General features: G+C 42.4%; 1 protein-coding gene and 1 long non-coding RNA gene across 4 annotated transcripts in view; one reads left to right on the plus strand and one right to left on the minus strand.

Moving 5' to 3' along the window:
- The window catches only part of sba (six-banded), a 30,945-nt gene that overhangs the window by 1,109 nt on the left and 14,294 nt on the right, over nucleotides 1-15,542 (plus strand). For 2 of the 3 annotated variants that reach the window (XM_089473457.1, XM_089473488.1), the window contains exons 1-2: nucleotides 1,148-2,026; nucleotides 8,472-8,595. In XM_089473457.1, coding sequence (XP_089329583.1) covers nucleotides 1,188-2,026; nucleotides 8,472-8,595 — 963 coding nt within the window. In that variant the 5' untranslated portion in view covers nucleotides 1,148-1,187. Of the gene's footprint in view, nucleotides 1-62; nucleotides 394-1,147; nucleotides 2,027-8,471; nucleotides 8,596-15,542 lie in introns of those variants that run through there. The other variant, XM_018006176.2, reaches the window with a different exon arrangement.
- LOC149270263 (uncharacterized) lies at nucleotides 12,316-14,856 on the minus strand. The gene is made up of 3 exons (XR_016271382.1): nucleotides 14,525-14,856; nucleotides 14,217-14,435; nucleotides 12,316-14,133 (listed from the first exon to the last, which is right to left on the minus strand). It is a non-coding gene; the product is annotated as an uncharacterized LOC149270263 (long non-coding RNA).

A 15,542-nucleotide genomic window follows, 5' to 3' on the forward strand; every position in this document is an offset into this window, starting at 1 on the left:
TGCTCCATTCACCTACTTTTACGCGTTGCGCGCTCTTTGCTCTCTGTTTCTGTTTCTGGCAGCGAGCGACGTTCGTTTTCTGAATTCCAAATGAAGTCATGAGCAGCAGATTGTATGAAAACCAACAGCAACAGCAACAACAACAAAGCGAAGTCAACAGCTAAACAACAATACAAAAGTCGTTGTCGCGTTATTACAACAAGAAAAGCCGTAAAAAAAAAGTGAAATTAAGTGCTTAAAAACGCGAGACAGCAACAGCAGCAGCAACAACAACACACCAGCACAGCAGCAACAGTAGCAGTAGCAAAATGACATGGTCGCGTCTCGTTTACACAATAACTCAAATTAATTGAATATGTTGGCAAATGAGCAAAACGAAAATTACGTTAAAAGGTGAGTAGCAACATCCGAAGATGGCATCAAAGCACAGGCTTGACAAATTGTGCATTTGTGTTGGTATTTATGTATATGTATGTATGAGATGTATGTGTGTGTGTATTCGCATGTATGTATAGTCAACGTAGTTCGGAAAGTAAACACACATACGTACGAAATATATCCAGGCGTCAGCCTCTTTACAATCATAGTTTGTCAATGTGAACAAAACAAAGAAAACTTTGCAAATAAATAATTTATTTTTTATCGGGCAATGTTTCTTTTCATATACATATATATCTCTATTGATCTAACTAGCTAGATACGTTGAAACACTAAAAGCTAATTTTAAGATATCGCAAATCAAGTTCGATAATTGTTTATGACACCTAGTAAAGTATCGATAGCTAGCCATGGCTAGCGATTAGTTAGAGAAACCTACTTAAATTTGCTGTTTCCTCTCTAGCATGCTTATGGCTTATCAATTTGCTTGATATCTGAGAAAATGTAATTGAATTAATAATAGTTCAGCAGAAAGTTGAGTACAGGGTATTTTCGAGTCGGGTAAACGAATGTACTTACAATTTTTGAAATAGCTCTGAGTCAGCCTTTATAAATTCCCAAAAATTCCATGTACACTTACTTATGTATGTATATAGTACATAGGTATACCATATGTTTGTGTATGTGTGCGTGTGAATGAGTATCTATGCACTCGTACAAATTTGTGCTCTCACTTGAAAATTCACTAAACATCGATGTTCGTTTGCAGCCCACAAATCAAGCGCTTTTAAACGGCTGCTGTTATTAACATGGCAGCCGCATCCGCTGGCCAACAGCTGCAGCAGCAGCAACAGCAGCAGCAACAGCAGCAGCACAAACTGAACATTGTTGGCAATGCGGAATCGGTTGCTGGCGTGCTGCAGGTCAACGAGTTGCAACAGCACCAACAGCAGCAGCTCAACATGTACAAGCAACAGCAACAGCAGCAATTGTTGCAGCAACAACAACAACAACAGCAGCAGCAGCAGCAGCAATTCTATCAGCAGCAGACAAAATTTGTATCGCGGGTCGTTACAAATGCCGCTATGCAGCAGCAACAACAACAGCAACAACATCAGCAGCAGCAGCAACAACAAATATTACCAGCTGGTTTGGTAAATGGTAGCGCCATGATGCAAGCCGCAAATGTTGCCGGGCAGCAACAACAGCAACAATTGCGCCACAGTCAGCATATATTTGTGTGTCCAGCGATTGGATCGCCGATGCAACAGCAACAGCAACAAGCAAAGCAGCGTACAGCACAAATAAAATTGCCTGTGAAACCCGCAGCAAACACATCGGCAACTGTTGCTGCCACGCACTGTATGCCAGCAACAATTGCTTCGCGTCAAATGAGTCAGAACAATCAACATCAGCAGCAGCAGCAACATCAGCAGCAGCAGCAACAGCAGCAGCCGCAGCAACAGCAGCAGCAGCGGCTCTATGCAAAGAATGTGGCCAAAGCCAACAATGCTAACAATAATGCAAACAACAGCAGCAGTAGCAACAACAATAACAACAATGGCAGCAACAACAACACCAACAACAGTGCAAATTTGGCTCCAGGCTGGCGTCGACTAACCAACAACAATGAAGTGGCCTACATCAGGTGAGTCGCTGTCTCCTGGCTCTGTTTCTATCTCTTAGCTGCTATCTCCATCTCTGTCACCATCTCTATCTCTATCTCTGTCTCTGTATCTGTCCCTTGTATGACATTTACAGCAAGCCCCAGCTAAAAGTCAATCTGTGTATTGTCTGGCAGTGCATATTCGAAGCCATAAAAATGTTTTCTTGCCAAACAGGAAATGCTTGCTCGAAAGGGGTAGCTCAGCAGATGGGCAGCTCGAGTGGGTGGGCCATACGAGAATCGGTTGCATTTGCTTGCTGTTGGTAGCCGTCACGTTAAACTTCAAATGTTTTCCCAGATTCTTGTACATTTGTACTCCTCGTCCAATGTTCAGCACAAAATGCAACATGACAGAAGAGGCTATCAGCCGCAAGTCAATATACACATATGTAAACCTATATTTGGTTGTATTTACATTAAGAGTTACAAGACGCTTTGAAATCGATATACATATATTATATCGATCATTTTTTAATTGGTTAGACGAATTAAATACTTAAAATATACATATCACATATTATGATAAATGCGTTATAATATTTCTATATGAAAAGGTATGAAAAGGTTGCATTACATTTACATTAGTGTTACAAGACGCTTTAAAATCGATCATTTGTAACTTTGTTAGATGATAATTAAATATTAAGTATTATACCATATTTATGATTGATATGTTTTTAATCATATATATAAAGTTATATTTGATTGCATAGTGTATTTGAATTAAATTCATAATACACTTGAAAATCGATATATATCGCTCAGTTGGTACTTGATGACACACTTTATATGAAATGCCCAAGTATATCTCCATTAATGTGTTTGCATACAAATTGTAAAGAGATTGAGTCACATAAATAACTCATGTAGAGGATATTATGTTATGTTTGCTCAACTAACCTTATACTCTGTTTACCTCCATTAAAATGTGTACAGGGTATTCCAAAGTCGAGTGCCTGGCATTATGGGTCTGCCTGTCGTATGTACATAGACAGCGAGTATTTACCTGAGCATTATCTGCGAGTTATCATCAAGCCGACATAATTACAAACACAAATACAATATTTACACAAATATGTCGAAAACAAGCCACCGTCTGTATGTGCCCCATTGCCCAAGTAGTTTTAATTGTTCTGCTGCTGCTGCTGTTGCTGTTGCTGTTGCTGCCCGAGTGTCGTTTGACTGGGCACCAGAGAGCTGTTTACAGGGTTTGCAGGGCAGCAGGGCAGCTGGGCGGGTGAATCAGCAGGAGGGGAGCGGGTGGAGGTAGGTGCGGGCACACTCAGCGAGTCTTTGGCGCTGTGCAAATAGTTTACGGCTTTGTGGTGGCTGCCTCTCTGACGTTGTTGTCATCAGAGTTGGATAATCGTTGATTCTATAAGTGCCTCGAGGCGAGTCGAGTCGAGTCGGCTTGACTGGCTGCCCTGCCTTTTGCCTCTTGGCGATTGGCTTGTACGTCCAATCACAGGAAATGCTATATAAAAAAAAAAAACGATGCTCACATTCCTAGAAATGAGAAAAGATGATACACAATATATACATATATATATGTCGCATATAGATTATATATAGATTATTTTTAGCCTGATTTGGGACAGTTTCAATCGATGGCGATAAGGGACTTTTTGAGTGGGGTTTGCTAGCTGTCTTCATTAATATATTTTTAGATTTGATGTTACTGGCCATTTGGAACACTTTAGTTGGACTGGTCAAGCCATGTTGCATGTTTGTTCACAACTGCAGCAGCAACAGCAGCAGCTGCAATTGCCATGTTGCATGTTGCGTGCTGTTGTTTGTTTGGAATTTTGTTTATCGTTTTATTTTTGCCCCTTGTGCAAATTCTTTGTGAGCTTTCGTCCATTTGAACAGAAGAGATAAGCGACGTTAGCTGCGCTCTCGAGGGGTTGGGCTAATGGCTAAATGAATACCATCTTTGTGCTAAGCTGCCCCCTCTCGCTGCCATCGGGCAGCCAAGGCTATTTTCTTGGAAAGAATGCAATGAGTAAGCGGCGATTGTGCTCAAGGATGGAGGCATATAGGGCAGAGGGCTTTGGTAAATCAATAATTGTTGCGCAAGCCTTTTCAAGTCGTTGACTGCGCGCCGTGACGTCACACACACACACACACACACATATATATATATATATATATATATATATATATATATATATATAGAACTGTGACACATGCACATTTTCAGGTCAAAACGAGGGCCCGCCTACTGTGCCACACACATAAATCATAAATTAGATGCGGCAGCTGGAATGGAGGCGACCCGAGCGTCCCGCAAGGCCGCCAGCAATTCAACTGACTGCAAAAAAAAAGTGAAGAAAAAAACAAGAATGCGGAATAGTTTGGCAAAGTCAGACAGGCCGACAGACAGCCAGAGAGTCGGCCAGTTTTTCAATTTTCTCCACATGCGACAGGCCTCAGTGGCAGACACAGCCAGAGTCACAGCGCAGTTCCAGCCGCTGCCATCAGGTCTGTCCATCACGGGCTTCTACTCGCTGCGCGTTGGCTGGTTGCATCAGCTGTCGTCGATGTCTCTGTCTGCCGCCTGCAGTTTTCTGACTTCGACGACCTGCAGACCTGCACTGTTGTTGCCGATTTTGTGTTGATTTTTGGCCAACGCCCACCGCACAAAATTGTCGCTAAACGTTTCGTGGGAACAGATGTTGGGAAGAGATGAAAATTAATAAGCATTCGTGTTGGCTATATTGATATGAATATGGAAAACTCTTTTATTGCATATGTAAATGTCAGTTTAATTATAATCTGCAATGGCCGAAGGCCTTAGTTGTCAGTTAGTTAGTAAGTTGCAGTTAGTATTCATTTTAATTATAACTATTATAAATAAATAGTACACAAATAAACTACTGACTGCAATTCGAATGCAAATATCGTATGTTAACATTAAATTATGTTAATTACTGATCACAAACGTCTGTTAATAACAGCACGCCCTATGCTACGCACATCTTTAAGTTTATTATTATTCAAATGCATACTGAAATTATCCCTATTGTCCACATGAAGTTAATTATATGCTGTAAACTGCATTTCAAATGCTGTAATTCTCTTTATGACTTTATAAGGCGATTGTATTATGTTGACATTAACTTTAAGTTATGTTAATTGCTCTTTTTAAATGTCTGTTAATAACAGCGCGCTCTATGCTATGCACATTCTTTAAACTCTTTAAAGCCTCGCGCATTAAAATTTAGCAAAAGAATTTGATTAGTAAAAAGGCGTCCCCTGGGGACTTTAGAGTCGACTGCTTTCAGTTAACGTTGCAATAACAAGTCTCTGTGCTGCTTCGGCTGCCCCTGTTGCCCCTGCTGCTATCGGCGGACAATTCTTTGGTATTTGTGTCAGACTCTTTGAGAGCTTTAGCCTGTTTGCCTTTTGGCCCTTGCTGGCATTGCCTTTTGCTGGCGTCGTTCGGGTTTATTAATTTAGTAATAGGCCCATTCAGTGCATGCCCCTCGTCTCTTGACTCGCCTCTTGTGTCTTGTGTCTCTGCAGCTGTGCCCCGTTCCGCCTTCGTCCAGGGCTGGCTCGAGGGTGCACTTCAAGGTCACAGAGGCGTACGGCTTTTCCACCTACTCGAGCCGAGTTGCGTTCGAGCGTGCTTTTTTGGCGCATTCAGGCGGCCACTTTGGCCACTTGACGCTCTTTGTGAACGTAATTTATTAAATTATTTTAACTCGTTAGCTCAACGCCTTTTTATGTGAACTCAGCTGCAGTGCTTGAAGCGCCCAATCCCTCGCGTTATTAGCGCGTTTTATGTAAATAAATAACATAATGAGCCGAGCTTCGTGCTTGAACGGAATATCAGATTGCAGTCTGCTCGTAATTGTGAGCCCTTAAGCCAGCCTTGGGCCACGCCAACGGCATACAAATTGAGCTATAAGCATTGGCGTTGATCGTTCCCTTACTCTCCTCCCGGCCACCTCTTCGCACATTTAGCCAATTGACTTGCCTTCGATTTGCGCTGACGGCCAAGCAACTAGTTAAAAATAATTAATAAAACAAACCAGTTTCAGCTTTCAATTGGCAGATAGCCCTTTTCATATACCCTGTACACAGGCGAAATAGTTTAGCAAGGTAGTCGAGTTTTGTGATCGAACTATTTACTCAATTTTGTAGACTTCAAGATTATATGCGTTTTCATTTGTACTATTGATATGCTTTTTTTTCCTGAAATCGATAAATATCTATTGACTTTTTATGGCTGGACTGTATAGACCGACCAACCAGATTGAGTATGAACTTCAATCGATAAATATCGATTTGAGATAAAAGCTGATAGTTCGATAGTTACGCCTGCAGTTTAATGCTATTCCTAGGGTAACTTGTAGTCAGCCATTCCTTAGTGCGCACTCCGATTTGTTGTTTTTCTGTGAGGCCCATTGATGAGAACGAATGCGACGTTGACCGTGGTCGCCGTTCTGGCTCTGGCTCAGTCCCAGGCCCAGTGTCAGTCGCAGACCCTGATCCAACTCATCCTGCGCTGCTGCTGCTGCTGCTACCGGGCTTCTTCAATTGACAATTCTCGCATACTCGTTTAACCCGCTGATGCCGCTCAATTATGTAGATTGTCGTCTCTGTTACTGCTGCTGCTGCTGCTATTGCTGCCGTCCTTTAGTTTCGTTCCGTTTAGTGCCCCTGCCGCTTTCACACTTGATATGCATTATTCAGATTTCCCACACGAGATGAGGAGCGGGCACCAGGCTCTGCCCCTTCCACTCGGCTGTTGCGCAGCTTGTCCTATTCAACATTTCTGGCTGAGAAGCCCCGGGGCTCAAGTGCGACTCGACTCGACTCGCCTCGCCTTGCCGCGCTGTCGTCGTCGTCGTCGTCATCATCATTGGCAGCGCCCTTGATTCCATCAACATGCTCACACTTTATAATTAATAAGCAGCCAGCGTTGATTTTTTTTCAAACTTTTTCTTTTGTTTTTTTTTTTTTGTTTTCGCCATGTTTTAACCCCAAATGATTTTTATGCGCAGCATATATGCACATATATGTATATACATACTTATATAGAAGCCGAGAACAACTTTTTAACATTTGCGGTCATGCGTGGCCCCTGCAAGAGGGGCTCGAAAAAGTTGAGAACCCAACAAAAAATATCAAAAATAAAAAAAAACTTGATTCACTGGATTCGTTTTTTGTTTATTTTTTGGTTCTGCGCATATTTTAATGCTGTTCAAAATTAAATCTTCGCTCTTTATAAATCTCATTGTTGTAAAAATGAAATGAGCGCAAAACGGATTACGAATGTGGTTTTTGGATGGGGTAGAACAGCAGATACCCTAAGACGCAATTAGCAATTGTTGCAAAGCGGGTTGAACTAGATTCCAGAGATTGCATAACAATAGAGCTGCAAATTCGCAGTGAACCAGTTGGGAAAACTGGAGAATTATGAAATTCGAGTGACATATTGCAATAATAGAGACAGATACAAAAAAACTTGAAATAAATTGGTTTGTCCTTTGCAAGATATTTCGCTATCTATGAAAATTAAATTAAAAGTAATTTACTATCAGCTTTAGACGTAAAATAAGAGATTTAAGTATTCCATGGCTAGGAACTAAATCTTGAATTCAAGTCATTACAGTACCAATTAATTCAATTATAAATTTGTATTATTGTATATAAAGTATATAGAAATAATAATGTTTATTATTCCTCAAGATCATCTTAAATGTAAATGTATATCAGAATCGAAAGTCAATACTTGATAAATATAGTCTTAAAATAAGTTAAGCGATAATTTTACTGCAGTGAGCAATTTTAAAGGTGCAACCCCAAGTTAACATTGAATTGATTTGTATGCCCACTTCTGTAGTGAAGCCGGATCATCAAATCACGCGACTCAACTCCACGAGGGCCCTGGTTAAGCCGCTCAGAGCTCAACGATAAGCTCACGTGGAGAGCGAGAGCTGAGTGCAAATACGTAAAAACCAGTTTGAATTATGCGCTGAGTGGCGCGCACTTATTTGACATGCGATCAAAACGAGCAGCGAGCAATTCTGATTGGAATTAATTTATGTATGTGCACACATACATACACATGCACGTAGACACACATGTATGCATGCATGTGTCTGCCTGCGAGTGCTTGCCAACTGTCGCTTAACATTGTTATGTTAATGCGAAACGACGCCTCATTTGCCCATTATGTTAATGAGCTGTTAGCGTTAAACAGCCGCGTGTTGCTCGAGCCGCCTTTGCTCTCTGTTAGCTGTTAGGCTGTTAACACACATAGTTGGGGTTAATTACTTAGCTGGCTATTGCTGACGAGTTTTTAATTGACATTTGCATACAACAAATTGTTGTATTAACTAATAAATAATTTATAACATTAATCGGCTGCATAATGCATAAGCATTTATCTATTTATTCTACTTGTTTCTTACAGTCCAACGGGCAAAACGCTGCGCACCCAATACCAAATCAAGGACTATTTGCTAACACAGGGTACCTGCAAGTGTGGCCTGCCGTGTCCGCTGCGGCCGGAATACTTTTTCGATTTTAATGCTCAGGTAAGTTAGCTGCAACTGCAACTAGTTTGTCTCATAATTGTCTGTAAACATCGGCCTGGGTTAGCTGGCAGCCAAAGCCAAAAGCTTGAGCTAAACCTAATTGAATGCGCATTGAGCTAACTAGCATTGGGGGGCTGACAGGCGTCTGGGCAAAGCGGGGTGTGCCAGGGGCTGACAGAAAACGGCATTCAAGCGACTTTCACTAAGCGCTGCAGCCATGTAACTGCCGCCTGGCAACACACACAATTACACACACACATACACATACATACGTATACATATACCCCACCGCCTGGGCAAAATATTTGTAAAACCAGTTTGACAACAAATCGGCTATGTCGACGTCGACTGCATAATCACTTAGCCAATGTTGACTGCTTCAAACGGCCGACCATCTGCCGTAGCAGCAGCAGCAGCCGGAGCAGAGGCAGACGTTGCTCCAAATTGACAAGTATTTTCATCTTTATGTGTTTTCATATTGAGAATCGCAGTGAAATCGCCAGCAATAAGATTCATTTCCAATTGGAGCAGCGCAACTGCAACGGTAAATCACAGTGTTCCGCTTCTTCCACAATTTCTTTGTCTTCATATTTTGCTGCTGCTTGCTCTGGCTCTTGCTCTGGCTCTTGCTCTTGCTCTTATTGACTTTTCGCTTCGCTTGCACACGGTCCCGTTCTTCGACTTTTCAGCGCAGCACTGCGCCTCGGCTGAGGTCATTAATTTAAGTTTATGGTTTTCTCTTTGGTTTTTGCGTGAAGTCGGCGCCAACGCCCGTCTGTCCAACCGCCCGCACACAATCAATGTCCTTCTCATCGCCCACACACACACACACATGCACACACACTCGCATGTACCTCAAACTCTCTCCCGATTTTATACACTCTCCCTCTCGCTCTCGCTCTCTTCGTCTTGGCTTCTTTGTGGCTTTCGTCAATCGATATTTCGGTGCAATGTACTTATAACTTATCCCTATTATAGGCCCTCCCCCCTCTCGCCCGTGGACTAAGTTCCCTCCGCCAGCGGGTGTGTTGCAGGCTGCGCCGCAGCTGCGCAGCTGCTCAGCTGACTGCGTGCATATTATCAAAAGGCAGCCGCAATTTGTTTACTAAACACTTTATTGTGCCACCGTATAAGCCCTCTTGCGGGCTCGCTCCCCTCTCTGCCCTCCCAGCAGGCTGACCACAAGTCGTTGACTGACTGTCTTGGCTCCAGCTGCAGATCTCTCTCACACTCTCCCCTTTGATGCCCTTTATGTTTCTCCCTCTCGCTCCCGCTCTGTCTCTGCCTCTCACTCTGGTGGCTTGTCTGTCTGTCTGTCTCTCTATCTGCACATCGTTGTGGCAAACTGGCAACTGTGCTTTTATTTTTTGGGTTTTTTCTTTTTGTTGTCTACTCTCGTCGACGTCTCTTGGCACATTCAACTCGAACGTATCCCCGCGCGCGCTCCCTGCTGGCGGCCTATCCCAGTTGGCGCTGGGGTTTCGTGTTTTGGCAATGATTGATGTGCCTCCATAATGAAGTCTACGTTCGTTTATTGGTTTGTTTGCTCTTTGTTTTGATTATTGCCATTTTGCTGTCGCTTAAGTTGCCTTTGTGTCTCTTGCAGCGAGGTGTGGTAGGTTAGGGATTGTTTTTTGTTTAGTTTTTTTTTTTTTTGTTTATTTGTTTTTTCGCTCGTTGGGTGAAAGTCGCCACTCAAGTGACATACACTCCGGCTAGGAGCGGTGCGGCGCATTAGGCACGCCCCATTACCGCCCATATCGCATAGCGCCATCTTGCCAGTCATGTTGCACAGTTTGTGCTGCAAATTATGATGTGTGTCGCTGTCCAAGTGGCCACAGATTTGCGTACATGCATGTGCATGTGCCTGGAATGGAATAAAATGGAATAGAGTTGGCAATTGGAAAGTGCTTAAGCAAATATTTATTTATGCGACTTCGAAGCAAAGCAAAGTCAAGACTTAAAGTTGAGCTCACTCCAGTGGCTTATGGATAGTTGGCCTAAACAAATATTTTTGGTTTGTTATCGATTTTTGTGGATATCGTATAATGGCTTAGCAGCAAATTCAATAGGAGCAGAAATACTTAGTCATCGCATCAATTAAATAAAAATAAAGAAGCAGAAGTAAATGTATTACCTTCACAATCCATACTAAGTCGAGGAGTTTGTTATATATATATTATATATATATACTTGTACATATATATTTGTTTTTATACAATGACCTTGTGCTCATTATGCACTGGCTATTGTTTGTATATCTACATATATACAAATATCTATGACCTTATGCATGGCTGTATAAAATAGGGTACACACTAGCACACTCGCACACATGCACACACACACAGTGTGCATGTTGCTTAAGTTTCAATAATTTCTATTTTCTGTATATATGACTGCCGTTCCACATATCGTATGCGTAATATTCATGGCGTATACTTAATCTAGGGACATTTTATAGCTAGAAGCTAAATAAAACAGACACATTGCCCTTCAAAGGTGCTTTGCTGATATGCGTGATATATCTATATATCCCTCACACACACATACACACACGCACGCATGCATAAGTATAGATTAACTGCAATTGAGACTAATTAAACAATTATTTGCAATTGAAATTTCCAATTGAATTGAAAGAACGAGAAACGCTGCTCCGTTGCAATAAGTGTGAAACAATAGAAATTGATTTTTCTCTCAGCTGCCTATGCCTGTACTATATATACATAGGTATATAAGCATGCAGATATATGTATATATATAAATACTTGAAGTATTTCACAGGGTTCTATTTTGAGCGCATTGAACGCAATTTGTGTAACGCAAGTTGAGCAAGCAAATAAAACTTTGGCCCCGGCCCCAGATTGTTATTGCTTTGTGTAAGTCTGTCATACGGTGCGGCACAAGCTCAATGCATACAGCAACAATTGGAACAGCGAGCAGACAAACTTGAGAAGGTCAGCGTCGAATGCCGAACGCTGAACGTCGAACGGCAGCTCAAAATTTACAACTCTCAATAAAAATAATAAAACTGAAACCCAAAAATTAAAACGCAATGGGAACTGTTTGTTGTTGCTGTTTAAAACACACACACACACACACACACACACACACACACACACACACACACACACACTCACGAGCACTCACACAGACACGCTATAAAAGTCAAAATGATATTATTTGTATGGGCCAGCGCCCAAGTCTGTTTTCCATCTGCTCAACTGGTTGTCTCTTGTATGTGTGTGTGTGTGTGTATGTGTGTGAAGGCTAGCTGGCCCACATCATGATCGGCGGTTGGAGCAGTGCAGGGCCTGTGATGTCAGGGCCAAGCTGACAGCACTTGTCCGGGCCAGGGCCGACCCGAAACCGAAAGTGAGCCCCAGTCAATCCCAGTGAATCGTTTCAGTCATTTAAACCTGTCGCCGCAGTCCCCTGCCCCTGCTGGCTCTTGCCACTTTTAGGGCGGAGTACACAATATTTAACCGAGCACGTCCAGAAAGTGACGCTGTCGTTGTTCCTGCTGCTGCACTTTTCGGCCAATTTGCATTTATAAACATTTGCTGAGCGAGCTGGCGAGGGGCGCGAAGGCGGTGAGGCGGGTGGACGCAAAACGCAGCAGACAACTTAGCATATTCATGGAACAACAACTAAAACAATTAGCGCTGGGCCAGCGACGGCAGGTGGGCCGAGGCGATGTGTCAGTTCGCTATCTATACCCAGCACTAAGTACACAAGAGGGTTGCTTGTTGCGTATGAGGAAATGCAAAGCACCATAGTCATCAAAGACTAAAAGCTAATTTTTGCTTTTTATTTAAATTCAATGTCAAGTTAACAGCTCAACAGTTTAATCTGCTATAAAAATAATATATATTATATGTCTAAATTGTCTTCTCAATCTAGATCGAGAATCAACTTGGTATGCATATAAAAAGAGAATCAGCTTCAAAGCTCTTCACTCTACAGGGTATCCTTGCGTCTGTCACTGCACTGTATGCCGTTTTCCATGTTTCTTTTGTGCAATTTGCACGTCACTCGAGCTGCGAGCAGGAAGAGCAATTGCCGCGCAAATTTCAACTTCACTTTTGGGCCAAATTGAATTTTTGGCTGAGTTTCCAGTTGGGATCCTTTCCTCTCGTTGTCTTCTTTTTTTTTTTTTTTTTTTTTTTTTGCGGTTCAGCTTGGTTTGCTTTGGGTCGTTGGCCACGGCTGGCGCATCGCTCTTTTCTTGCCAGTCATTTAGGCGAACTCTTATAGAAACTTCATTAGTCCAAATTAAATGTTGTACGCGCCAAGAGCAGACAGCGTGGCATTAAGACGGGAAGGAAGAACAAAAAGAAGTCCAAGTCAACGTCGACAGGCTGCAGGGCCTCTCAATGTGAGCAACTCCAACTAGCTGCCGTTCAATTTTCAAAAGTGCTTCGGCTCTTAAAGGGAGTCGCAAGAAGGTCGCAGGCAATGAATGCTTGAGGGAGAGGAAGAAGAAGAAGCAGAAGGGGGGAGGGAACAGATAAAAACAGCTCTGCTTGAAGGCATTTTGCATTCTGCTTTCTGCATTTTCCGGTGAATGTGAAAGGTTGCTGCTCTGATTGGAAAATGTCAAGAATTTAGCAGCTAACTGCACACAAAAATGCTGCGTGGCTGCAACGTGCTATATCTTGCCACATCCAAGTGGCTCCCTCACTCCTCCTCCTGCTGCTGTTGCTTGGTGTCCATTAGCCGGGCCATTGCATGTGCGCGGAGCGACTTCCGTAGCGGGTTACGTCATGCATGGCAGGGCAGGGCATGGTAGTGTCCAATAATGCGGTACAGGAATCTTGCTGCACAGCAATGTTCTGCAGGACAACGCAACGCAACGACGTGACTGAGCGATTACTCACATCCGGTAGTGGCGGAGGTTCCTGTCGCGAGTGCGCCTCGCTTGCCACTGCCAACAAGGGTTAGAGCCAAAGCCGAGGCCCTAGCGCCAGCTGCAGCTAAAGAAAGCCCGGTAAGGAGGAGGAGCAACCAGTCCAGGGGGTGGTGGCAACTGAGGTGTTGGTCTGCATGTGCCCAACTCATTGTTGTGGCAGGCCAGCCGGCCAGGATTAAAGCTGTCGGGGCCGTCTGGCGTCGTTCGTTCGCCGGTCATTATGATGTTAATGAAATCCAACACCGGCCATGCACCTGTGCACAAGCTTCACACCTGCCCAACTGCTGCTGGTGCTGGCGCTGGTGCTGGTGGTGGTGTTTCTGCCACCACTCATGTGGCTGTCGTGGCCACCTCATCGCTCCCCGCTGCCCGTTTCCCGCTGTCTGCGCATTTTGCTTTAATTTCGTCGCAATTATGCATGCAAAAGTGCAATGTTTTGTTGGTATTTTCGTTGTTTTTATTTTATTTTTTTTTTATTCTGCCTCTGTCGCTTGGCATTTTATTGCGTGCTTTACATAGGCGTGTCCCATGTCTGCACTCTGCCGCTCACCCCTGCTAATTTCTGTCAAAAACAGCGCTGGTTAATATGTCAAATATGCAAAAATGTATTTCGAACATGCCATCTGTAAATACACATAACGTTTTATGTATTTGAAACGTTAACAAGACTTTACATAACGATAATGATAAATTCATGTATCTGTACCCTGTAATGGACGTATTTCACAAATGGTATATAACAAGATGTAATCAAACAATATTTTTAATTTCAACTAAAGTATACTTTGTTCTTCGAGCAAATTGGAATTTGAATCAATTTGTAGGGCTGCAAAATCATCGATAAACAGGTACAGTCGATGGTTACTCCAATCGATGGATCCAACCATCGATACTATCGACGTTTACATCGATCGACTCAGCAGCTCTAATGTATTTGATAAAAAAAATAAATAAAATAATAATAATAAAAAAGAAAAAGATAAAACTAAAAATGAACACATTTTGATCACTCACAAATTACTTATTAAAATCATTATGATTTAATTAAGACAAGGCAAAGCTTTAAAAAGCTTTAAAAGTCGTGGCTTCAGCCATCCGCTAAGTAAACCGATATATTAATATCCATCGATATATCGCAAACATGAATGCCCATCACTGGCTCTATAAATGTTTTTAACAGCTTTATTTACATATGTCTTTTTGTTGCACATATTAAATTATAAATATGTAATATATTGATTGATGTATTAAAAATTATAGTATTCATTTTGAATTTATCTGGCTCTCATTTTGTTTTTCTCTTTTTCTCCCCATTACGTATAATAAATATGACATTTTATTCTCTGATAGCAATATGTGAGACTGTTTTTTCAGCTTTCAACAATTGCCATTGTTGCTGTTGTTGTTGTTGTTGATGCTGCAGCAACATGGCAGTCTGTTGCTAACTAATTATTTTTCCATTAAATGCCAATTAAATTTGCGTGTATATTGCATGAATACTCTGGGTTGTTCTGGTCAACGAGTGTTCCGAATGGGTTGCACTTCGTTTATCGCATTACTAGCAGGCGGGCAGGCCTAGCCACGCCCAAAAAAAAAAAAAAGAAAAACAATGAACCAACTGAATATGCACAATATATGTATGCATAAGTCGAATACTGAGGGGTTTGGGTGGCCGGGGGGACGTAAAGTCATCTCTGAGGTTTCCATTCAACATTTGCAATCAGCTCGCAAGCGCATTGGTTAAAAGACAGACAGAGAGGGCAGATAGATAGAGAGAGAGAGAGAGAGAGAGAGTTGAGATTATGTTTGCAACCATGCTTTTGACTAAGTTTCAGTGGCAGTGACAGATGCAATATGAATAACCGCAAACACCAATCCAAGTAGGAAAATTAAGAGCAAAGTCAACGACTATAACAGAGATGCTCCCATTGCAAATCGAATGCTTGGGGCAGGAGATTCGAAACGAGCAAGGGAACTAATAAACATGGATGCTACTAATATACATGGATGGCCGTCATGTCTTTTGGGCGTG

Source organism: Drosophila arizonae, chromosome 2 (assembly GCF_054131065.1).
Source record: "Drosophila arizonae isolate 15081-1271.41 chromosome 2, UAZ_ARI_1.0, whole genome shotgun sequence".
Classification (NCBI taxonomy): domain Eukaryota; kingdom Metazoa; phylum Arthropoda; class Insecta; order Diptera; family Drosophilidae; genus Drosophila; species Drosophila arizonae.